Source organism: Manis pentadactyla, chromosome 2 (assembly GCF_030020395.1).
Source record: "Manis pentadactyla isolate mManPen7 chromosome 2, mManPen7.hap1, whole genome shotgun sequence".
Lineage (NCBI taxonomy): Eukaryota > Metazoa > Chordata > Mammalia > Pholidota > Manidae > Manis > Manis pentadactyla.
In genome coordinates, this window is record NC_080020.1 from 233,470,790 (window position 1) to 233,497,261 (window position 26,472).

Below are 26,472 nucleotides of genomic sequence, written 5' to 3' on the forward strand. Positions count from 1 at the left end.
CTCCGGTTCAGCAGGTGCCGTCGACCACCGGTGCGCGCGGAAGCGCCCAAACCCGCCGCAGTATGGCTTTCACGGGTGCCACGCCGGCTGAACACCGCGGTTCACGCTTCAGCGCCCGCACCACGGAGGGCGGCGGGAACCACGGAGGCCGAGCCCCGGACGCGTTCACGCGGGCCCTTTCCCTGCCTGGAGGGCCTGCCCCCTCCTCTGACGCACTCTACCCCCTGCACTTCCCTCACCCAACTCCTCGTGTGTCGATCATTTCTACAAACCGCCATCCTGTGCGTGTGACTCATCTGCACAAACTCTCCACCGTGTGGTAAGTCTGTGCGTCCGTCCACCCCACCCAGAAGGGACCCGGGCTCGGGGCAGAAGCGTGCCTGTCGTGTCTGTGTTCTCAGCGATGTCGTCAATTTTCTCCTTCAGTAGACACTAATGCTAAAACACAATCCTCAGAAAAAAGAAAATCGCAAATAGATAAAATGATCATTCAGCTCAGGAAGCCCCCACAATAACCAGTCCACTCAGCAGAACCTTGACAACAAAAGCGAGACAAGGAGAACTTGCAAAATTTAGCAAACATTCAGAAAGGTGTTTCTTAGCGGTTGAGGGCAGGCTGGTAAGGATGGGGGCTGTGAATTCATTGTGAGGAGCCCCCAGGCGGCTGGTCATTATGTCGAGGTGCTTCAGCACAAGTGCAGACAAGGCTGGGGTGGGCTCGTCCAAGGCTGGACGTTGCCAGGCAAATACAGGGGTGGTTTGAGGAGGGAGGGAAACCAAAGCTGTTTGCAACACGGCGATTAAAACAGCGGTTAGAGGTCTGAGCTGCACCAGCAGAAACGCAACCCCAAGGCTGACTGACCCTTGGTGGAAAACAAGTGACCAGTACCTGGGGGTGTCGGGGCCACTAGGACGCGGTCGGGAGGGAACCTGAGCAGGACAGGTGGCAGACCACAGGCGCTCCCAGCGCTGCTGAGTAAGTACCAACGCTGGAGAGCCATTAAAACAAGGCTTTCATAGGATGGTTGGGACATGGGGTCATCACGTAAACAGGTGTTGAAGACCCTCACAGGCCCCCAAGTCTGGCTTCTACCTGCTTTGCAGCCTCCCTGTGGGCACGTCCCTGCCACTCTTGCCCTGCGAGCTGCAATGCCAGAGTGGGGTGGACACACACAGGGCGGGCCTTCCTCCAGCTGCCGCAGCAGCCTGAAGCCTCCCGGCTGCCCCCAGGCCACCCCAAGTCTCACCGGGCTCGGCTCATGGCCCCCCTACTGTCCTGTGAGACCTGGGCATATCTTTACCTTCACACTCGCTGTGTTGCATTACAGACACCTCTGGGCGCCTCCTAGTTCCGCCCATCTCTTCTCCACCTCGTGCCCAGGAGGAAGCCCGGCCCATAACACTGCCCACAAGCTCTGCGGGGCAACGCGGGCCCTCGGCCCGGGACGTGTCCTGGCTGATGGCAGAGGACACCAGCCTCACTCCCAGTGTCATCTTTCCCTGGTAAAAAGTACTCACTTTTTTCTTTCTCCATGAGCATTTCTCAGTGTCTGTGTACTTTCTGAAAAACAAAAGAGAGTCAGTTTGAAGCAGTTAAAGCTCAGCGAAAAAAAAAACCTTTTTAAAACTGGGGACTGCATGTGGGCATCAGGAGGGCACGGCCGAAAGGAAGCAGCTCACTGTGCCCAGAGGGCACGCGCTCACCGGGACATCTCTCCGCCTCGGAGTGAAGAGGCTCCACAGAAGCCTGTTTCGTCTCCTTCCCTGAGGTGTTTGAAAATCCGATGGACTCCCCCTGCCCCGGGTGGCAGCCTCCCCAGGGGCAGCACGTTTAGGGCCACTTCTGCCCTAAAGCTTTAATATGTCCATAGGGGAAAACTCTCATACTTCAAGGTTTTGACAGCCAGTTATCAGTATCACAAACACGGTTTCTTCGTGCAGCTCACCATACTCTGCGGAACCAGCACCGCGCCCTCCCTGTGCTGATGGGGATGCGGGGCTGGGGACGGGGACCTCCATTCCCTGCTGGCAGCTGGTCAGCGGAAGAACAGACTTCAGTCCAGTCCTGCCCTCTGCCCACGTCATGGGGTTCTATCTAACTGCCACCTTTCCCCATGCACACACCCTTTCCGCCTCCTCTTCACGGAGCCTTACTCCAGCTGGTGCAGTGCACACGTGGGAACGCTCTGCCACGGCCGCTCCCCAGAAGAGCCTCTGGCGGTCTGCTCCGGCTGTGGGGTGCGCCTTGTCTCCTAACGGCTCTGCAGGCTCTGCGTCCCGAGCCTGCCCCACCTCTCTGGTGAGGGAGGGAGATCTAGGCCACTGAGATGCTCAGCTCAGGCTTCCGCCCACGAGCAGACGATGGGAAAGACACAACACTGGCAGTCAGGGGAGCCCGTGGGGCCTGGGGTGCAGAAGAGAGAACCCCTCAACTCGGCTCCACAGCCGCACGCGTTCCTGTCCACTGTGCTGTCAGGATGCCCCCACATGAATTAGCAAGTCCATAAAGCCAGGATATATCCAAGCTTGCCATGCACACAGGCAGGACCCTCACGCAGCCATCCACTGACTTCACGCTGCTATGGGGCCACCCATCCACAGACAGGACTGAGGAGCCATTCTTCGCCTTAAGGTAGAAAACCTAACAACAGAGGGGCCTAGAGAGGCACCAGGTCTGCCACGGACATGGTTCCCAGTGTGTCTCAAGTTCCCCAAATGCACACGGCTCATGCAAGGGAACCAGGGGAGTAGACGGGGGTGAAGCCCCTGCACAACCTGAACGTCTGCCTGTCTCACCATGACATGCAAACTGACACCTCTGTTTCTTTGCTTAAGATAAGGACCATTAAGAGCTACAGGAAGGTTCCTACTAGAACCACAAAGAGTTCCTGACACTGAACGTAGCTCAAACACAGCCTTCGGGGCTGAGTGATCAAGGGGCAAGTCCCACAGGTCAGCCTCAGGACACGCTCATCTCAGCAAGGCCAGGGAATGGAGAGGGCCCCTCGGCGCAGGAACTGGGGCTTGGTGCCCGACTCAAAAACCGTGCTGGACAGTCCCATGAAGGTGCACACTGGGGGCACATTCATGCCACAGGAGCAGAGTGGCAGCTGCCCGCAGCGGATACCCCAGCATGGCCGCCTGCTCCCCACAGAGGAACTGCAGTCCTGCCTTTGAGGTGGGCAAGAAAGGGCGTCGGTGGAAGGCATGGTCCCCGCGTAGCCGAGGTCTCCCGACTTGGCCAGAGGCCTCCAGCAGGCCATCTGGCCAGCAGTCTGCCGCTCATCCCCAGCTCCACCCTGTCTGCTTAGCTGACCACGGGCAACAAGCTCAGTCTCAGCCCTAATCCCAGGTCTGTCACTGGACAGAAAATTGAGGATTTGGATCAGTATATACCTCTGAGCTTCAGTCTCCCAGGTCAGCCTCCTTCCTGCCCCACCATTGAGCGTGGCCCAGCCCTGCCCCCAGCGTCGGACACGCAGGAGTTCATCCGCTGCTGAGGCCGCTGAGAGCCCCAGACTAGCAGGCTTCTTGCATCTGGCCACCAGTGACAGAAAGTTAGGAAGTGTTTGGACTGCTGACTGTCCTACAGATATTTGGAGCAGGAAATATTGTTTTTACCTAGAAGTACAACCTAAGAACAAGGTAGGTGGGACACTGAAATTGCTTTGAGAAAACATCAAATGTCATGGTGCCATGGGAACGGAGTCAGACCACCCCATCGCAGGACGTCAAAGTCGTGAACCGTGGGAAGGGCCATCTGCAGACAGCCAAGGAAGGCCACTCCTGCCTAGGTGAGCATCTGTGAGGACACTGGGGTAAGCCAGAGCTCAAATGCCAGGCGTGGACGTCTTGGCATCCCTCTGGCATGAGTCTGCAAGAGGACATCACATATTAACTACAGGTGCTTGTTGGCCTGCTTTAGACGGCAAGCAGTGGGGTGAGCAGCCTGCCTGCCCTGAGAGGGAACCTCGTCTCGTTCGATCGGGGGAGGGGAATGGGAGTGCCCACTAACACCTTCATTTTCCTTCTGAATCTACCATAAAGATCGCTGCCTTCTCACCAGGACAGACCACATCCCACACTGACTCTGTACTTCCGATTAGGAAAAGCAAGGCGAATAAAAAAACAAAACACTGTGCTGGTCAGAGCAAGGGCTGTTGTGACCACATCCTGGGGCCACTTCTGCCTCTATTTTGCTCATTTAGACTCTCGATCTCTAAGACTTCCTGTATCCCCAGCAGAATGCCAACATGAGACCTCTGTCCTTGTGACTATCTCGAGCCACCGTCATTCCTCCAGGCCTGATGCTGAAAACCCAAAACCGTCTCAGGTATAAACAGAGACTGTCAAATTTCACTACAGAAAAGCAGCCCACGGGAGAACTGGCCGTATGTGAGGGCGGGCCATACTCGGGGAAAAGGGCAAATTTCTCCAGTGTGGGAAGGGAAGGTATGAGATGCGCTCACTGTTGGATGTCAGTGGGAACCTTCGGGGACTCCCAGTAAGGGAAACACTTAAAGGTCTCCAGTCCCGCCGCAACATAGAAATGGTTGTCTTGCAAATCCTTTGAGTTGCCCAAGAGTTGCCCACTCATTGTAAATAATCTGCAAATAAAAAAGAAGAAATGGGCGAGAGATTTTAGACCCATGATGCGGGGGGTGGGGGCATTTTTGTATGTAATATGCCCGGTATGTGGACTCGGGGGAACTGATGCCCTCGTGGGCAAGTGTGATCTAAATGCGCTGAGTGAATCCTGTGGGAGCTGCTCTTTCAGGATCAGGCTTGCTTTCCATTTTTAGATTTTTTAATTAAAGTATATTTTTAATTATGTACAAGTGCTCAGAGGCTCTCAAGATCATGTTAAGTTCTTGGTTGGTGTTCAATTAATTTTAAGTAATAACAGCTCAAATTAATACAGATTGGCTTATATTGTTACAACAATACTTGGAAAACAAGGCTGCACTTATTAGCAAAGAATACGCCTTTTCTCTAAGTACCAAAGGACATATTTATCTTTTTATTCTATACTCTTTTTTGGCAAGTGTTCATTCACTAATTCATTCAATTTAGAAATTATTCGATTCATTCAATGCTGAGCATCTACAATGCACTAGATAGTAAGGTAGGCGTTGCCTGTGGTAAAAATACAAATAAGAAAGTCATTGCTTCCCAAAGCCAGGAAGTGGACCGACACCCATAAAGAGCACGACCAGAGAAGGGTGACGTGCCGGCTTCCAGGAGGGGAAAAGTTAAACCCCCAGGAGTTGTCGCGAAGGAAGGAGGATGTGCAGAGAGTGGGAAGTGGGTAGGACGTCCTCCCGGGGATGAGGGATGAAGCCCTCTGAGGCTGGCGGAGGAGCCTGCGCTGGCCAGAGCCCGGTGGCTGGCTGTCACAGAGGGTGAAGTGCAGACACAGAACCTCACACAATTCTGGAGCCCGGAACTCCAGGGTGAGGAGTTTGATTTGACAGGAGTGACTGGAGATTTCCGCTGAGCGATGGCAGGTTTCCACAGAGGAGTGGGATAGGAGCTGACTGTTGTGGACGGACCGAGAAAGAGGCCGTCACCCTGAGAGGAGGCCCAGAGGCTGTCGCCAGGGTGTAAGCAGGTCATGAACCAGCGCAGCGAGCTGCGGAGCGGGAAGAAGAGCAGGCACACTGGGTGCGGGGAACGGCGAGTCCCCAGAATTTCCACCCACTTCAGTCCTCCTCAAGCCCGGGTGTGCATGGGGCCCGGGCAGGCCTGCTGGGGCGCAGATGCTGGGCCCTGCCCCCCGGCTTCTGGTTCGCTGAGTCTAGGATGTTGGTCTGTGTCTAATGGTGCTCAGAGGCGGCAGCAGCCATTCCTGGGCTTGTTTTGAGAACAGCTGCCTTAGGTTAACCCCAGGGGAGCCGGCAGACTTGCAGAGAAGAGACAGCGGTGAGAAGCCACGGCTGAGCCCATGCTGGGCGGGGGCACAGGCTTGCGGTGGGCTCTGAGCACCAAGATTGGGTCTCTTCTCCTGCCATTGCCTCGTAACATCAGCGCCACCCCCACGGGAGAACCCAGCAGCTGGCCAAGCGTCCCCTGGAGTGAGTCAGGGAAGCGCAAGTGCCCTCACCTTGTAAGGGGCACAGGGGCTGACCAGCTGCAGTCTTGGGCAGAGACCCCACCCAGGCCACTGCCCCCAGGGCTGATCCGCATGCTCGGAAGGGGGAGGGCTTGGCAGGTTCCAGCAGAAGCAGAAGTGTTGGGGCAGATGGACCGAGAATTTAACATAAACATGGAAAATATTATAGAGGAAACTAGGGGAGATATTATCACTATGAAACTACAAGACAGCATAAAAAGAGAAAGAAGTAGAAATACCCTGAGTTGAACCTAGAATGGTGGAGACCAAGAACACAGAATGTGATGGATACAGATAGGATGCAAATCACCACGGGGATGATAAAACCAGGGACTCTCTACGAGGAGGCAGGGAGCAAGAAATGGGACATAAAAGAGAAGTTGAGAATTCAGTATGAGAAGCACCAGCATCCAGGTAATAAGAATCTCAAAAAATGAAATGATTAGAAACCTGTGTAGCAATAATGAAGATTGATTTCACAGAATTAAAGCAGAGGGCAGACCTCTCATGGCAAGAGTTAATAGATGTCAAAAAAAGAGAGCCCACAGGAAAACTCACGTCTAGGCACATTTACGTGACATTTAAGAACATGCCAAGCGTTCTGAAAGGCCCCAGTGAGGAGCGCAGAGAGTGTGCAAAGCAGCAGGACTCAGACACCAGGTTTTCACAGCAACACTGAAGGCGAAAAGACAACGAAGTGATGTTTTCGAAACCTGAAGGAAGAGAACTTGGAAGCTAATCGAACCCGCATCTAAAGGGGAAGGCTTGGCAAGGGTATCGTCAGCTCCCCAAGGCCTCAGAAGACCCCCACACAGACCCGTGCCAAGAGCATTCCGAGGGAGTGGGTAAGTAAGAGGGAAAGGAAAGCCAGGAGACACCACAGGCTGGGGCAGGGAAGGTGACAGAACCCCTGGACACAGTGTGTGTCGTCATAAAAGGAGATTCACATCAAAGAAAACATATCCATAGTGACCCAAAATTCAAGCTGCAGGTCATAGCAACGTGATGGGTGATGTGGGGGAGACTGAGGAGCCTGAACATGCTCCGGTCCTGTCCAGGTGGGGCAGATACAGAAGCAGGTTCAGGACCCACAAGGCATTGGAGGGCGTGTGCACTGCCGACACGAGTCCAGGCTCACCTCTGGGAGCCTCGAGGATGATAGTCATGCAGCAGAAACGAGGAAGATCAGGAGGGGCTTGGCAGCAGGGAGGTGGGGGCAAGAAACGAGCCGAACAGTGTGTGACCGGAAATAAATGGTCCCTGAGGAGCTCCCCTGGAATGTCCCCGCACACACTGAAAGGTTTGCCTCCCAGCAGCAGAGCCCGCCAGGACCAGATCCGTCGTCGTTCCTGTGTTTTGTTTGTAGGTATGTGGCAGGGATGCTTCACTCAGCGATGAGACAAAGCAACCTTACTATTCCTGCTTTCCAAGTATCTCTCTGATTTCCAGGCTTTGTGCTTTTTCTAACCTTAATCATAAAGAAATTAAGTCCAGAGTTAAAAAAGGAATAAGCTTATTGATCCAATGTCCTATCTTCCCACTGACCATCCTATTTCCTTGCTTGCTTCTCCTGCCCTTCACGCCCCACTCACGTAGACACACCCGTTTTCACTGTTGGTGTGACAACCAGGGATTGCAAATTAACCTTTTCTGTTTTAAGCTACCCCCGAGAGAGTTATTTGACCGAAAAGTGAAACAGGGGTGAATGTTCTTGCCCCTCCCTCTCTGCCTGCCATGGGGAGTCACTGTCCGGAGGGACAGCACTTCGGCACCCAGCACCACTCCACGTCTCCTTACTTTTCAACTTAAAGATGCGTGTCTCTCTCAGGCTTTCCCAGCCCACTCCCATGGCAAGACGGGGCCTTGCCGCCACCACAAGTGTCTCCCCTTAGGCCTTGACCTTGGCATCTCCGTCTCCCTCTGGTCCACTCTGACCCTCTGCTCCACACCGGGCCCTCGGGCTGAGACCAGTGGACTGCCCCTGGGTTCACTCTCACATCCTGCTCTGTCTTCACCTGCCACACCTACTTACACACCAAGCTTGTCCCCTGCCCCCCCTGGCCCCACCCCACCTGGGGACCATCCACCCACATGCCTTCTCTGTCTCATCCCAGGATGCTGAGCCTCCGACAGCACCACAGGCCGCACTTTGTGCCAAATCTCAGCAGTCAGTCTACTCCAGCAGGCCCCATTCCTGGTCCCCCTCACCAGCCTGACCCTCCCCTCTGCTCATGAGTGACACCCAAGTCCAGGTCCCGCCACCTTCCACCTGCTCAGGACCCTGTTCCCCCATGGCCACCCCCTCCTCCCTACCCCTGTGGCTGTGTTCACCACACCTGGAACAGGACAGGTGCTCAGTGAACTTCACTGAATGAATAAATGGCAGAAACCAGTTAAAAATAAGTACCATACAAAGACTGGGAAATATTGCCTGCCTCAAATAATTAAAATCAGAGTAAATGAGAATCACTTTAGACCTCGCTGGTCCAGGCAGGACATTCTCACAGAAAAGACCAAAAAGGAGCTGCCCTGCCCCAGGCCCCCCATGGCGCCAGGCAGCCTTACTTCCGAACGCCTCCCAGAGGAAAGACCTTCTCTCCGATCATGGCCAGCACGCGCCCCCACTCCGTCAGAGTGAACTGGGGTATGATGATCTTTACAGGTGGAGTAAATAATCTTCCATTCGTGAAAACACTGTGAGAATACAAGGAATGGTGTTCATTAGTACGGGAAAAACATTGGGTACTCGGAAAAACCTAGGCCACAGCCTGCAGGGCCCTGTGGGGCCGCCGCACACGCCCCTCCCCACAGGGGACCTGGGCAGCAGGAATGCTTACGGCCCGGTGACGGCACGGTGACACGGGAGAGCTGTCCTCCCATGGAATAGGAACTGTCCAGATGAACAGGACAAAACTCTACTTTTTAAAACATGTGCCTCCACTACAGTGGTAAAATGGAAAACGGTGTCCATTTAGAAACCAAAACAGGAAATTTCACCTTTAAAAATGTGTTTGCTTTCCCTCCCCCTGGAGCCAAGATGGGGTTCCGAGGTAAATAACGTGCAATCCTCTGAAAAGACAATAGAAGCAACTGCTTCACTCTTGCTGTTTTAAGGTAGCTTCCCTGTGAACCCCACGGGTTTATTATTTCTGGGTGTCGGTGTGTGGGGTGCTTAGTAGATTCTCAAAGCCCGGCACAAAGTCATCAGTTACTAAGGAGGCCCTGCCACCTAGTCCAACCCTTTTGGTAACAGTTTCAAACTCCTATAACTCACATTAAAATGATGCGAAATTTTAAAGTCTATTTAAAAGGGTTATTTCTGAAGTCTAAAAGTAATGAGTGATATTTCACAATACAGGAGCTCAACTTTACAATTCTGGTTTTCAATTTCTTTGAAATTTATGGTTACTGTTGTTTTCCTGAAGTATGAGTAACTTAAAATTGGAGAAATACATAATTTTTCAGCATAAATTTTAATTTAACACATTTGTGCCAATAAAAATAATCTCTTTTTCTGCTAAGCCTCTGTGGCAAGAGGCTTCCAGTCAACTCAGAGTCCCCCTTCTTCCTTATTTAAAATACCGACCCAAAATAAATCCTAGAAAGGAATGGTCAGTGCAAGTCATGTTACAGTTCCTGCATGTGCTGTTACTACAGGCAAAGATTTGCTCTGATGTTTCCTACTGGCTTTCCTAAAGGGTTTATGCCTTTCTAAACATAGATTACCAAGAATAATAATAGAAATAAATGTTTAAACAAGGTCATGTTGTGTTTTTATCCACATTTTTAAAGATATTTCATATACATTCTTACCCTGAGTGTGGAAAGATAGGCACACTGTTATAAACTGCATTGTGCCTCCCAAATTGTTGCAGCCCTGGCAGAGTAACACACACACGCACACACGCATGCACACTGCTGAGGTCACTGAAAGTGTACAGCCTCCCTGAAGACCAATTTGGTGATACAGATCAGTGAGGTGTCCAGGGTAAATAACCACTCACTGATCCAGTCTCTCCACTCTGTGAAGTCCAGTTCATGGACATGGGATATATATATATATATATAAAGATGTTTCTCATAGAATTATTTACATAAACAACCTAAATGTCCAAGTATGAAGGAATGATTAAGTAAATGATGGCGTAGCTATAGAACAATAAATTAAGCAGCCATTTAAAATTGTTTTTGCACAATGACCATCGGGCTCATGGAAAGATGCCCCACATCATCAATCATTAGGGGAATACAAAACCACCATGAGGTTATCACCTCCCACCAGTCAGAATGGCCACTACCCAGAAGGGAAGAAATAACAAGTGTTCATGGGAATGTAAACTGGTGCAGCCACTGTGGAAAGCAGTATGGAGGTTCCTCCAAAAACTAAAAATACCATTCAACCCAGTAATTCCACTTCTAGGAATTTGCCCAAAGAAAAAAAAAAATCCATGATTTGAAAAAATATATGCACCCCTATGTTTATTGCCACATTATTTACAATAGCCAAGGTATGGAAGCAACCTAAGTGTCCATCAATAAATGAGTGGATAAAGAAAAGGTGGTACAAATGCATGATGGAATATTACTCAGCCATAAAGAGAAAGAAATCCTACCATTGCAACAACATGGATGGATCTAGAGGGTTTTATGCTCAGTGAAATAAGCCAGGCAGAGAAAGATAAATACTGTATGATTTCACTCATCTGTGGAATCTAAAAACAAACAAAAGAGAAGGAATAAAACAGCAATAGACTCCCAGACACCGAGGAGTGACCGGTAGTTACCATGGGGGAGGGGCTGGGGTGAGTGGGTGAAACAAGTGAAGGGGATAAAGAGGAACAAAGTCCTAATCATCACATAAATCAGCCACAGGGATGAAAGCACGGTGTAGAGAGAATATAGTCAATAGTTCTGTAGCCTTTCTGTGTCAACAGATGGTAACTACACATTTGGGGTGACCGTTTAATAATGTAGATATCTGTTGAATCACTACATTGTATGCTTGAAACCAATATAATATTGTATATCAACTACACTTTAGTAAAAAATACCAAAATATAAATACATAATAAAATAAAATTGTTCATGCATAATTTGTACTTATAGTGGCAGGTGGGGGGGGGGTGGAAATGGTCCAGCAAAACTAATCCTGTAACACACCACCACGGCGGGTACAGAGAGAACTCAGGGGGGCCCTCAGGGTGTACAGTGGCTGTCTCTGGCAAGGAGGATAACAAGTAATTCTTATTTTATTCGTTACACTTTTCTGGATTTCTATTGTTTTAATAATAATCATGTAAATATGGGGAAAACTCCCTGCAAGAATTTTTCTCTGGAGATAAAGAAAGGGAAGAAATTTCCAATCAATGAAGCAGGAAATTACAAGCGCGGAGGGAGGGCTGGGCCTGACCCATGGCCCAGTCGGCTGGCCAGGCTGCACAATGAGCCGAGGCCTCCGTGCGGTGCGGACTTTGGGTCTGTGCTGTGCCGGCACCAAACAGCCCATCTCCCACCGGCCTTCCAGGCAGCTGATATCCCTCCCATCTGCACACCCAGACGGTCTCCCTGGGAAGTCTGTGGTGCAGAAGTGATGGGCACACAGCAAAGCCCGTAGCTGGTAGATCAGGGCACATGCTAATTTGGGGACACGATGTAGCTATTTTTAAAAGTACAGTTTATCTATACATCCTGATAAGGAACCGTCAGAAACATATAAACTATGTGATGAAAAAAGAAAGTCACACAACAGTTTACTGTATATATATGTGTACAAAAGCATGAATATGCAGAGCCTGCCCTACAAGGACACTCCGGAAACTGTGAACAGCGGGTGCCTCTGGGAAGTCACTAGAGACAAGATGTATGGACTTAAAATGGCAGGAAGCCTCACTTTTAATGTACACATTTTAAAACTATGCATTTTACCCTGGGCATAGGTGGATCTGATCATAAAAAAATAATTGCTAAAAATAACTTGGAAGTAAGAGAAGTTAAAGGCATAAGACTACTTTGTTAAAGTACCTCCTAATGTGCTAATTGAATTTAATAAGAAATATTTTCAGCATTTTAAGTAGGGCATAGTTTAGCCTTTTAAAATAGGGAATACTTTAATTTTTTTTAAATAGTAACTAGCACGTGGATCTAGGAATAGATTTCAGCGTGGACACTTGATGACGGCAGCTGCCACTTAACAGTCACCGTGCGGCGCAGCTTACTTAGTGACAGAACCGGGACACAGATCTGAGCCTCAGCCTCCGAGTTCGTGACTCCAAATGCACATGGACTGGGCCGGCCAACTTCTGAGGAGACCCCCCCAATCAGTGCCAGGCCCTCCCTCCAGCATCCAGGGGCTGCAGAACTCACACTGCGCAAGCCACCCAGTACCTCTGCTCTGGCTCCCCATTTACGGGGAAAGGCCAAAACCCTTCACCCGCAAACAGCAAAGACTCCGAAGGCCATCACAACTATGCTCTGTTTGTATGTGTTCGTAGTTACGAGGATGCCACGCAAACATGATCAGGTCTTTTCTTTGTAAAAAGACCCTGCATTTGGGTGGCCATCTGGGTGCATCTAGTGGAATTTCTAGCACTTCAATACAAAGAATGGAGTAAGCTGCACGAGCAGGTGGTTTATAAGATAGAAAAAAAAATGTCTGTCAAAATGAGTGAGAATCGTTGATGTTGTGGGTCAAGCCAAAAAAAAAGCAGCTATGAGGATTTGCGTCTCCACCAGGAAGGACCCATAAGCCAGTAATGCTCCCTGGGGTCTCTACGTTCTGCAGAAAGAGATGCCTTTCCCAAAATTTAGAAATACTGTATCTTCCGTTATTTAAAAACAGCTCTCAGGTTTATGAAAGGCACAGTGGAAAGACCCAGTGCATTTAGCGGCTCCTCGAGAAGCGGACGGAAAGGTTCTGCAGAAATGATGGCCCGGGTTTCCAGGACAAACGAAAGGAACACACTGGCTAGTAAGCAGGCTGTGCTTCCCGTATCCTTGGCTTCCGGGGGGCTCCGCCAGGCCTGCAGGGCTTTCTGCCTCCTGGCCTCCATCCCTTCGCTGGTTGGCATGAGAATGGAGGGCAAGTGGCCAGGAATGTGGCAGGTGTGACTGGCCAAGCAGCGCTGGGCCTGGACACGCTGCAAGTGTCACTCACACTGACAGCCATGACTTTGCAGAAATTCACTGACATCCTTCCCATCAGGGGCAGAAGGTGGTAAAAAGAAGGGCACTATCTTCATGTCAGGGATTTTAATCCCTAAAATTTCAAAACATCAGAATCTAAAAGGATCTGGGGGAGGTCTGCCATTTGGGGAATTCCCACCCCATGACAAGCCCTGGAAATGTACCAGTCGCCCCTCGCCACACATTGCAGGTGGGCATTTCCGGCCTGTTCTACACACGAGGCAGCCAATTCAGAGAGATGATGTGAGCGCGGTCACTAACACGGAAAGGTGAACAGCGGCCTCTGAGCGCCCTTCCTGCAAGGCCAGAATCACAAAGCAGATCGGCCCACAAAGCGGTCTTGATCAACTGGGACGTATTCAACTAGGGACCCCTGCATTCAGCACCGTCGGAGGCCCCCAGGGCAGCAGGGATTGCGGCTCCGACCTTCTGATCCTGTGGCAAGTCCTCACCCGGACAGGCTGTAAGAGCTCAGGGTGAGGAAGTAACTTTTATATTTCCTGTCAACATGCAGCATCTGCAAGTGCTGGGTTAAAAAATAAATGAAAAGCCTAAGACTGCACTGTGTGCGAAGCCCCAGTGGCATGGCAATTAGAGTGCTTTTCCAAAATCAAGGTTCAAGAGGAGAAAATGTAGCACCTGAGAGGCTGAATCACACAGAAGGTGTCCCCAGAAGAGGAATCAGGTGCAGAGAGAGAGGAGGGCAGGAGGAAGGGGAGAGGGCAGAGGTGAAGGGCGGTTCCTGGGCTGCAGGGTCACGTTTTAGGGCTGCAGGAAGGTGCGGGCCCTCGCCCATGAGCCTGCACTCACTTGATAGGTCGGGATATACGATGAGGGGTCTGCCACCTGGAAGGCACATTAATATCACAATGCACCACTGGTTTGATCTGAAAAAGAGAAAATACGTCTGAGAATTCAGTCCAAACTAATAGACACTTGTTCAGTACTGAATACATGCTCGGCACCAGCCCAGAAATACACACAACACAGGGCCTGCCAATAGGACATGCAGGGGTGGGGCCCCGAGGGCTCCAGGAGCCAGGGTGCCTGTGGGGTGGCAGACAGGACTCCGACCAGGCAATGCCAGGTGACTGAGGTCTGGGGTGGGAGGCCTGCACACTCCAAGCGAGGAAGAGGTCCAAGCATGGAGAGCAGAGAGCAGAGTGCAAGAGGCTCAGAGAGAGGGGCAGGTAGGTTGTACAAAGGTCCCAGCCAGCCACTCACCCAACATATGCACCCTGACCCACCCCCCGAGTCTGGCCAAACTGCAGGCCCGAAGAGTGGATGGCCGGCCTCTAGTTGAGGCTGTGGGGCTCCAGCCCAGTGAGCAGATGACTCCCTGACAAGCCTCCCTTCTGTGAATCCAACTGAGGGCTGAGCCACCTCTGGGTCTCATTCAGCTTCAGCCTCACTGGGGCCGAGACCTCGCTGGAGAAGAATTCCTGAGACCTGCCGTCGGCGGCAAAGTCTCTTCTTCGCTGTCCTATTGCTTGAGGAAGAACAGGAAAGCTGGTGGCAGGACGCACCAATGCGGACACCCTGTGCTGCACCCGCCACCCCACGCGGCCCCAGAGCTCCCTCAGAACCTGTCCCCCCTGAGCTCCCTGAAAGGGTGCTCCCCGGGCCCTTCTGGCCCTCAGCCCACCCTGCAGAAGAGCTCAGGGGCCTTCCCTCCCTCCCGTTCCGGAGTCGCAAGGCCCCGCCTGGCACGAGGCCTCTGCACTCCCTCTCTCTCCCCAGCAACCCTGCCAGCCCCGCGGTGCCCTCTGCTGCGCCCCACACTCTGTGACGACCACTGGCCGGTCCATGCAGGCCCTGGCCTCTGTGGCACCACAACTTTGCCCGGGGTCCTCTGGCCCAGAGCCTGCCACCCCCCGCCTTTCCCCCAACCCACACTCACCAGGCCCTGCAAGGCCACGTCTGAGCATCCCCACCAGCACACCCTGTCCCCACTCCACCGGCTCCCTCGCCCCACCTGCCACCCCTCCTGCAGGACGCCACCCACCGTCCTGGGAGCTCCTGGCAGAGATGCGCTGCGACCGCCTACCTCACCCCAGTCCACCAGGAGGCCTGGCAGGACCCCCATCTGCAGGGGCTTCATCCACAGGCCTAGTGCTGCTGATCCTCTCTTCCCACATGGAACCCCTTCTCCCTTCTGATCCAGGCCAGCACGAAGCTCACTGAAGGGACCAAGAGGCTTGGCATCTGAAGGCTTTGCTGCCTGCTTGGGGCTCAGGTCTAACGAACGCGTTCCTCCCTCATTTCCTGGCTCCTGAGCGTCAGTCGCCTCTGCCTGGAACCTGGGGCCTGGTAGTGCTCTGAGTCCAATGCCAGGACCATCTGCCTGTGCAGGCTCTGCCCTCACCCAGACACCTGTGTCCAGGCCTGCCGGCTCCCCATCCCAGCTGTGCACCCCTACCCTCCCAGGCTGCACAGCTCATGCACGGACAGGCCGCCCAACCCTCTAATGCTGCGCAGACCCACTGAATTGTCTCAGGTCACATACCAGTCATCTACAAAAGTCCCTTTGCCATGAGTATCACCAAGAACTCGGGTCACCTGGAGAGCTCGGGGTGCTGCTGGGACCTCTAACACAGTGACAAATTATTGGCATCCCCTGCTTTCCCCAGCAGTTTTCTTAAAGGAGAGGGGAAATGTGTTTTTCTGGGTCACCGGAAGGAGACGAGGAGGCAGTGCCCACGTGGTCAGGGCTGAGAAGGGTCAGAAGAGCCACGGTGGGGCTGCCGTGGAGAAGGTGCTCCGCCATCCCGGGAAAGCGGGGATCACCCAGGTCAGAAGGCAGAGTGAGTCTGGGGCTGTCGGGTGGCCCCGGGGCGGGCAGCGCTGCTCTCAGGCCTCTGCAGCCCCTTCTCCCCCCTCCCCAGGCCCCCAGCCGGCATTCTTGCAGCTCTCTGCACACTGAGCTCCATGGGCAATTCCTGGGGCCCGGAATGTTCCCCACCACCACCTCTGCATCACACTCGCCTTAGGCACCAGCTCCTCGGGGAGGTCTTCCCTGGCCTCTCACACACCTTGATTCTTTTCATCACAGCACCTGATACTCTCTAATGTCTTGTGTGTGTTTATTTGCTCGTTATTGATTCCTCCCTGCAGAACGTAAGCCTCCTGAGAGCAGGGACCTTGATCGTATAACAAGATGTCCCCAGTCCTGAACAATGAGAGGCTCACAGTAGGAGATCAATATCTAGTTCATGAGTATGAATGAATGTGAATGAACGCTGTGATGACAAGCGATGACCAGCTCTGATACTCTGGAAAGGACCCCAGAAAAGGTGAGGTCACTGAAGACTGTGGAAATGCAAACCTACATCCATTGTTACCCCACCATCAAACTATACATAAAATTCTACACCCCTGCATATTAACAGTGAAAAGATCAGTGCCGTGAATATCAACACCTACCGTGAACTCACAGACCTAGTGTGAAAACCAAACAACACAGATTGCCCTCTGCAAGCTCTATTGAGATACAGCCGCCCAAAGAAACAGCTTTCTGCCTGATTGCCTGAAATTATGGGAACAATGAGCTAATTGCTCTTTTATGTGTTAATGATTCATTAACCCTGGTATCACCTGCCTAATTAAATAACTCCAGCAACTAAATACATGATCCTGGATATTTTTCCCTTGTACTCTGTATACTAATCAGGTCCTAAGAGGCATCTAGCAAATGTGGTTTTCTCTTACTGTCTGATGACAGCTTCAAGGTGTGTGTCACTCTCCTGGCCTGAGAGGCTGAAGGACTAATAAATAGGCTTTCAAGCGCTTCACCCAAAAGTGCCAGGTAATTAAAGGTATTTTTCAGTTTCTTTATATCATGTGTCAGGCACTGCACTCATAACTAATTGCCAAAATAGCTAGGCCAAACATCCAGGTAACAGGGAGTCAGAGAGGTCACATAGTCTTCCCAAGAAGTGGTTATCAAGTGTCCCGGCCACAATGAGCCATTAAAAATACTTCATGTAGCTTTGAGCAAAATGGAGAATTGAACGTCTGCCACGGTGGCCTTTACGAGCCTGTGCTTTGAGTCACCTAGTTGCGTGAACTTGCTCAAGATCTGTCACCTCCCAAAGTCCCTTTTCCTTCACACATGCAATGCGGATAAAAGTAGTATGTGCCTCACAAGTTCTGCTTTCAATCTGAGTAGCACAAAATGAGATAATGCATCATCTGGTGCTTCACGAAATGCAGGCATGAAGGCAGAGCTCAGCTGGCAGTGACTGTTACGTCTGTCGTGTCAGGCTCTCCTCACCCTGCTGCAACTGCCTCGGAGGACATCCTCACTGCCCTTTCCAAGCAAAACGTCCAACAGAAAGACTCAAGACAATCTAGCATCAAGAAGAGACCTCATCACGGAGGCACGTCTCGGGGAGCATCTCATAATAAGCCAGCAGGACACATCGGGGTCTTGTCCATGCAGCACCTGAAAGATGGACTAACAGAGACGGCCCCGAAGTGACGTAACAGTAGATGTTTGGCCTAAGGGTCCGCACAGAAGCATTTCTAGAGAGACACACGATTGCCACTGATCGCAGAAGCCAATATGCAAAGTGCAGACTTTACATTTCTTGTTTATCCATTAAGAGAAAGGGTTGCCCTGGGTCGCCTCCAAAGTTACTCAAATACTTCTATGGTGCTATGAATCAAAAAACAATCAGCTGTACTCCTTCCCAAAAATGTCAAAGGGTCTTAAAGGTTAGCCATTCTGGAGCAGTGATGCACGGGATGGGAAAGGGCGGGCAGATCAGCAGTCACCTTCACCCACCTGGCCCAGCACCCGTAGGAATGTGGCGAGCCCTCGGTGCCTTCTGTGGCCTCTCCCTGGCTCAGGCTGCACGCGGGCTCCTGACAGGGAGCACAGGACACAGGCAAGCGTCAAAAAAGGACCCAGACGAGGGTCTCGTGACAGCCTTATGATCTCAGGTGCTTCAACAGGTGGGTCATGATTCTAAAAGTCAGGGTCTGTCCTTCTGAAAATCTGGGAAGGAAGCAGGGGCACATGCGTGCCCAGCCCTCGCTGAGGGCCCCCACCCGAGACGCCGCTGGCAGGAGAGGGTCCTGCTGGGTGGCCCTCGTGCTCTCCAGTGGCTGACCGGAATACGACAGGCCTTGCATGGAAGTTGCCAGAGCTAGAGACGCAGAGGGGACTCAGGCCCACCCAGGCCAGCAGACCCACGTTCCCGGCGGGGGGCGCGGGGCCGGCAAGGTGTTGCCAGAGTCTGTCTCAAAGCCAAGGTGCTTGGATCCCGGACAACAGGCTCCTCTCTGCTCCCAAACAGCAACGCAGTTCAGACGCTTATGTTTCAACCCCTATCTCCTTAGTGGTTTATGTCTTTATATAAAGTGCAAAATGCTCCTTCTTCCCCCAAAGAACCTGAATTACCCATGGCTCCCTGTTTGTGACTTTCTCTCCCTCTTCTCACCATCAGTGAATATGTGGTTAAGTTGTGCAGTTAAAAATGAAGGTGCAGGTAAATGTGGGCCTGTGGAGGGAGGAGAGTCACCCACAGCAGCCTCTGCAGCAAGCCCAGGAGAAGGGCGCAAGGCCGACAGGGCAGTCGGCAGAGGGGAGAAGGAAGGTGGCGGTCATGACAAGGGGCCCGGGGGATGGGCGTGAACTGAGGCCAGCCAGCCCCGTCCACCTGACCCGAAACTGAGGCCGCCGCTGAGCCCGGTCATGGCCTCCAAATGTCTCTGACAAAAGTGTAAACACGTCACGTGGCAGGGAAAGGACGTCAGCTCTCTTCTACTGCAGCAGAGAAGGTCCGTGCAGGCCTGAGCCCCGGAGGGCATGGGTCCGGGGAGCATAAGGCAAGGGAAGGAGAAAGGGAAGAAAATGAGGGTGCAGAGGAGAGATACCCCCAAACAGAAGCATAACGCCCTACACAATAGGATAAAGTTTACCACAGAACCAATAAAACAGAAAACAGAACAAAGAAATAGAGAAATCCAATAAAACCAAAAGTTGGTTCTTTGAGAAAATCAATAAAACTGATAAGCTTGTAGAGAGACTGACCCAGAAAAATTCAGAGAAGACACAAATGACCGACACCGGGGATGGGAGCGGGCACATGGCTTCTGAGCCACTGATACAACAGGATAGGGGACTACCACAAACAACTTCATGCCAATACATTTAACATCTTCGGTGAAATGGGCAAATTTAAAAATTCTGTGCACACATTGAAAGAAACGCACCACTTGAGGAGCCCTATATCCATTATAGCAGCTGGATTTGCAGTCAAAACCCTTCCCACAAAGACAACTCCAGGCCTCGATGGCATCACTATCTGCAAACATTAATGGAGGAACTGATACCAAACCCAGGGGAAGACGTGCAAGCACCCAGCCCCCTGCCCCTCCGCAGGTGCCCCAGTTCTCTGACCGGTTCTAGAGGAACCCCATATTTGATTTGAAGGGATGTGAAGCACCCAAGGAGGAGAGGAGAAACACCGAAGCATTCTCCATCTTAATAAACTCCACGCCCTTCATTCAATAAACTTATTGTAACTCTTCTTAAGTAGAATTTCAACGATGATGGTGCCAGTTAGGTATCTTACATAGGTCCTACATTTTCACGTCTGACACTCAGAATGTGGGAAGCATCGGCCAGAATTCCAGGACATTAGACAGAGTCCTTTCAACGCCCTGTAATCATATGCTTTGAGAAGCCGAGGGAAATGGCTGTCGCCCCGCCACCACCCGTCACCCCCTCAAGCCCACATCGCCCTGGTGTTCGGCATGCACCCCAGCACGAGGGAAAGACGAGACAGACAGAAGCACCCACTCAGAGTCAGGAAACCGACCGTCAGCCGCCAGCAGGGGGCAGGAAGGGCCGCTGTGGTGCAGCAGGAAGGCCCGGGAGCCCCTGTACAATGGAAACACCAACTTGCTGGAGGTTGGAAGGTTTTGAGGTGCCACATGGAAACGCTCTATCCACCACAGTGCCTGTCCCAGAGCCAGGGCTCAGTGGGGGCCCACTCATCACGAGCAGTAACTAGGGGGGGGTCAGGACCAACTCTCGCCCTCCTCCCCTCGGCGGCCCAGCTCCGGTTCGCTCAGGGCAGAGGGCAGCTCCACCCCGCAGCTGGGGCTGTCAGTGAGTCCCTGGGCCTCCTTGGAAACTAAGCACCGACGTCCCAGAGCTGGGACAAGGTTCACTCTCTGGGGCCAACGTGGGGTTTCGGCCACATGATTTTCCATGGTGCCAGTGGCCACAGAGCTGATTTGTGTGTCTCGCTCCTGTGGAGTCACTCCCTGCTGGAAAATGGACTTATACCCTGGAATTGGTGCTCTGAGTGACTCCAGAATTGTTGACTCTGCAAAGCAGAGAAACCATCCCGTAGAAATATGATTTATGGAGCCTGCCATCTGTCCTGGTAAGTCCCCACTCAGAAGCAGGGTCTGAACTAAAACCAACCCATAGGAAAAGACCCAAGGAGAGGAGAAAATGGGCCCCCAAAATTCTGCCAGGCCCCCAGAATTCCTGAAGGGCACCTCACTCATAGTTTCAGTCATTACTTCAGACCTATTCAGGCAGCAGGAACTGGGCTATGTGTCAGAGCTGCAGAGGTGAACCAGCCACCACACCCCAACCCGACTTCACAGCGCTGGGAGCCCCGTGGGGTCACAGGCAACTACACAGGTAGGCCATGAACAAGTCAGCAAGTGCACACAGCACTGGACGAGGGCTCTGTCAAGGCAAGCATGGGGCACTGACGGATGAGAGGGCAGCCCCTAGTCCTCACAGGCAGAGAAAGGAGGCCTCCTGGAGGAAGGGGCGTCCAGGCTGAGACCTGAATTATGAGGAAAGTCAGTCCACTGAAGAAGAAGTGTTAAATGAAGCAGGAAGAAGAGTGTGCATGAAATCCTGGTTAGATGCAAAGGTGCTTTGGGAAACTGAAATTTCAATGTGGACTGGACCCCAAACATGGAGGAAGGAGTGGCAAGAGGCAAGGCCAAGGAAGAGAACAAGGGCGGGTCAAGGGCCTTGACATTCATGGCAAAGAGTGCAGACTCCACCCGCTTGGAGAAAAGCAGCGTGCTTTGAAGCATCCTAACAAGGAAAGTGATGTGATCAAACTGGAAAGGGACAGACTGGAAGCAAGAAAACCAGTTGGAGGGCACAAGACTCCCCCCAGGAACTGAGCTTGGAACCAAGAATCAGAGCAGGTGGCAGTAACTGAATGACACGAGAGCACGAAGAACGGATGGGGTGGGGGGACTGCAGGATTGCCGGGAGAGCTAAGAGCTGAGAGAATCATCTGGGTTCCTGGTTTTAGGAGTTGAGTGCACAATTCCATTCTCTGAAATACAGAACACAAAACAACAACCAGGTTTGAGAGCAGAAGACAATGAGTTCCAACTTGGACATGATGAGTTTGAGGAATCTTTGGGACACCTAAGTGGCAGTGCCCTAAAGACAGAGAAGTGGACCCTGAGAGACACCCAGGAATCTTGGGCACATGGATGATAAGGGAAGTCATGGGAGCAGTGAGGGGAGGCACTGCCTGAATGGGGACAGTAAAGGAACCAGGACAGCACTTTGGGGAACACGGGTTTTCAAAGAACATACAGTGACAATAATTTCACTAAAATTGGGAAGAAACAATCAGAGGAAACAAGAAGAGAGAAGAGTTTCAGAACAGAGGAAAGAAATTATTTCAAGAATGAGAAAGAAGATCACTTCACACCCACCAGCACAGCTATAATCAAAAAGGCTCAAATGTCCATCAGCTGTTGAGTAGATAAATCAGATATGACATATTCATACAGTGGGATCTTTTTCAGCCACAGAATGGAATAAAGAACCAATACACACTCCAATATGGGTAAACCTTGAAAACACTATGCTAAGTTTAAGAAGTCACATGTGAGAAGCCACACTGTGCATGACTCTATTTATATGAAATGTCCAGAGGAGGAAAATCCACAGAAATGGCTATTATTACTTACTGGCTTTTCTCATCCACTCAAGGGATGTTTTCAAGCCATACTTCCACTTCATCAGTTCACAAAAGATCCCAAATAGCCAAAGTAATTTTGAGAAAGAACAAAGCCAGACATATCACACTTTCTGATTTCAAGCTATATTACAAAGCTATGATAATCAAAACAGTATGCTACCAACACAAAAACAGACATATAGATAAAAGGAACAGAGAGCCCAGAAATAAACCTATGTTTATTTCCACAAAGGAAATTTTCAACAAAGGAACCAACATAAACAATGAGGAAGGGACAGTCTCTTCAAAAAATGGTGTGGGAAGAACTGGACAGCCACATGCAAAAGAATGAAACTGGACCCCTGTCTTACACCACACACAAAAATGAACTCAAAAAGGATTAAATTTCTAGGCAATAAAAGTGAAAATAAACATGTGGGACCACATCAAACTGAAAAGTTTCTGCTCAGCAAAGGACACCATCAACAAAATGAAAACACAACCTATTGAATGCAAGAAAATATTTGCAAACCTCGTATCTGATAAGGGGTTAATATCCAAAATACACAAAGAACTCATACAACTCAGTATCAAAAAACAACCCAGTTTGAAAATGGGCAGAGGATTTGAATAATCATTTTTCCAAAGAAGACATACAAATGGCCAAAGGGTATAAGATAAGGTGCTCAGCAGGGAACAGCAGACCAAACCCACAGAGACATCACCTCACCCCTAAGAGGGTGGCTGTCATCATAAATGCCCATGGTGCAGAATGTTGGCCAAGGCATGTAGAAAGGGACCTCATTCCCTGTTGGTGGGATTGTGACCTAGTACAGTTTACACTATGGTAACCAGTATGGAGGGTCCTCAAAACACTGAAACTAGAACTACCACATGACCCAGCGATCCCACTTTTGGGTATTTACCCAAAGGATTTGACACCATTATCATGAATAGATATTTGCACCCCCATGTTCCCTGCAGCATATTTCACAATAGCTAAGATGTGGAAGCAACGTGTCTGACAGTAGATGAACAGATAAAGAAAGTGTGCTTTACATAATATATGAACACACCATGAAAAAGAAGGAACTTCTGTCATTTGCAACAAAGTAAATGAAAATGGAGGGCATTGTGCTAAGAGAAATACAAAGACAGCACAATGTCACTTACATGTGACATCTGAGTAAGTCAGACTCATAGAAACAGAGAATAGGAAGATGGTTTCCAGGGGCTGGGGGTGTAGGGACATAGGAAGAGGCTGATGGAAGGACACAAACTTTCTGTTATAAGGTGGATACGGTTTGAGGAGCTAATGTATAACATGGTGACTACAGTTGATGACACTTGTACTGCATAACTGAAATCTGCTCAGCAAGTAGGATTTAAGTGTTCTCACCAAAAAAGGGAAGGGAAGGGAAGAAAGAAAACGACAGGTAAGCATGTGACGGGGCGGAGGTGTTCATGAACCCAAGGGGGCAAGAAGCACACTGAGTCATGAAGTCGCTCACACCTTAAATGTCTTACACTTGCATGTGTCAATTATGCCTCAACAAAGCTGAAAACAACAGTGTACACCACTTAGTAGAACGCTCTGAGTCCACTCAAAAGTATTAGAGGAGCACATTTCTTGGCATGTAAAGATTTTACGATACATTGTTAAGTAAAAATGGATTCGTAAAAAATAGTATCTAAATATGCCCTCACTTTCGCTTAAGTAAACATATTAATAAAACTAGAAGTGTACACACAGGCATATGTCTATATACATTAGAAGCATATAGAAAACCATGTGGTTGATCGCTGGATGATGGGATTTGGGGTGTGCTTTCTTTTAAATTATATACATTTTCTCATTTCTCTACAATGAGCATGAATTCCATAGTACTTCTCTTTTTTTTTAGCAGAAACAGAAGCTTCCCAAAACTGTGCTCAGGACAAGTCAACAGCAAAGCACAAGAGCCGGTGGCAGGGCCCCCAGGAGACCCGGAGCCGAGGGTCCCTTGGTCAGCCCAAAAGCACCTCGCATGAGTCTTCAAAGCAAAGGGGGGTCCCATTCCCCATGTTTTCAATGAGGTAAGGAATCACAGAAAACACTTTGTAAACAGGTAACATTAAAAGTTAATTTTAAAATATCCTTTGTTAGACTCGTGGGTAGCTGCTATTTTCTGGAAAATTCATCTTGGCAAATCAGCAAATCCCTTCCTTCTCTCCAGTGACAACTGGAGATAAATAAGATCTAAATCAACGCTGTAATGTTTCAGTACCAGACAGGCCCACGGGCTGAGCGGAGGCAGCACAGCCCCCACGGAGGGACAGACTGAACTGGCTCATCCGATCCTGGACATGCAGAGAAAGGCACGGGAGTCCTCTGACTCCTGCCTGAACCCATACCGCCTGAGATGGCAAACCCAGCTCTAGGAGGGGGCGATACAAGTCACTGAATTAAAGTGAGACCAAGGACGTTTTTCTCATTAAAACCACCATGACACAATCATTGGAAGCCGAGGTCCCAAGAGCATCTGTTTCAAGTCTAATTTTCCTTGTCCTTCCGTTTCCTGAAATGTAACTTCAATTCATTCTATTGAAGTTTTTATAAATCACTTCTGCAGTTACATTAAGTGTACATTATGGTATTCTAATTAATTTTAAGTAAAGTTTCTAAAGTAAATCAAAGTCTCTTGAGAAGTTTCTTCAATTTTCCCACTCCTTTATCTTGACCAAAATGGAAATCCTTTGAGGGAATATGGAAAGCTAGGCATTTCTGCTCCATATCACTGTATCACAAAACAAGGCAGAGTAACCCACAAACATTGAAACATTGATGGCCATTATAGGCCTCAAATTTGGATGGGGTGAGCTACTCGAACTTAAATGCATTGTGAGGAGGAGTAGTATCAACTATTTCTTGTGCTTCTGCGACATGCCAAGCACTGTGCTAAATGTTTCACACAGAGCATCTCATTTATCCTGACAACATGCTGAGAGGCATTATCTGAGGTCTAATCACATGTCAGGAATCATTCAACCACGCCTCTAGCAAGGGACATTCAAGCTGTTCTCAGGCTTTTGCAATCACACGCCAATCACACATCAATCACACATCAATCACATGCCAAAACGATTGTCACTGTAAAAATCCTCACACCCCATAGGTATGAGCAGGCCCGTGCTGTCCACCAAATGATCCAGGTGGAACATGAGCAGGAGGGACCGCATGTGGCCTTGCCTGCCGACAGACCACCAGGAACTTCTAGTACCAGCTCACAGTGCCCCTGGGCACCCAAGTCTCCAGTGGTCTCCCTGCTTGTAAAGCTTCTCCACTCACCCTGGAAAGAGGGGGCAGCAGAGGGACAAGGCCTCTCTTCCAGGGCTCGTTCTGGGGGCATCAGCTCCCCTTGGCCCTTTGCTCAACCTTGGAGAACCACGTCTCGCTAAACCCTGCATCTCAGTGACCCTGGTGGAGCCCGCGTGGCGCCACAGCCCCTGACGCTACGTGGCCCGCCTCCACCCCCACTGCACACAGTGCTTCCCTTTCTGTAAGGCTAGTGCTTCAGTGTCCATAAGAGTTACTTCACGGAGTCGGTTAATTCCATGAGTTAAATAGAAGAAGCCCATTTAATACTGAAGGCTGCACAGTGCAGTAACCGTCCTTCCCTGGGGAAAGATTGATGGAGGTGCTGGAATCCTGTGTGGGATACTTGGGTTTCAGGCCAAGCTCTGTTACTAACTAGCTACCTAACTTTGTACATGTCGATCACCCTTTCTTGAGTTCTTTATTCATCTCTTAAATGGCAGTCATTAAGACCTGCTCTACCTTACCGGGTTGCTAGTGTTCCATTTTCCCAGAGGACACTGTAGGTGTGAACACGTGGTGAGAACATCAACCACCCACATTCCATGTCAGCGCAAGAGGCCGAAAGCGCCACGCACAGCGCCGAGCTGCAGGGACTGAAGGCCACCAGTGCCCAGGGAGGTGTGGGGCGTGTCGGGCCCGGCTGAGTGGGCAGGGCCACCCCCGAAACCACAGCCCGGGGCTCACCAGGGAGCCCACGGAAGCCGAGCCTTCAGGGTCTGGCATCTCACCAGAGCATTTTTACTCCTAGAATAAGACCATCAACAAAATCAGTAAGTACACATCTTTCAGCCATTATGTTTTATATTATCTCCAGAATTAATATGTGAATTCCTAAAAACCACAAAGCAGGCAAA

General features: G+C 50.5%; 1 protein-coding gene across 1 annotated transcript in view; it reads right to left on the reverse strand.

Moving 5' to 3' along the window:
- DCDC2C (doublecortin domain containing 2C) overlaps positions 1 to 26,472 on the reverse strand; it is a 98,444-nt gene that overhangs the window by 62,616 nt on the left and 9,356 nt on the right. The window contains exons 3-6 of the mRNA XM_057497579.1: positions 14,105 to 14,181; positions 8,678 to 8,806; positions 4,470 to 4,607; positions 1,519 to 1,561 (exon numbers count right to left, since the gene is read on the reverse strand). Coding sequence (XP_057353562.1) covers positions 1,519 to 1,561; positions 4,470 to 4,607; positions 8,678 to 8,806; positions 14,105 to 14,181 — 387 coding nt within the window. The remainder of the gene's footprint in view (positions 1 to 1,518; positions 1,562 to 4,469; positions 4,608 to 8,677; positions 8,807 to 14,104; positions 14,182 to 26,472) is intronic.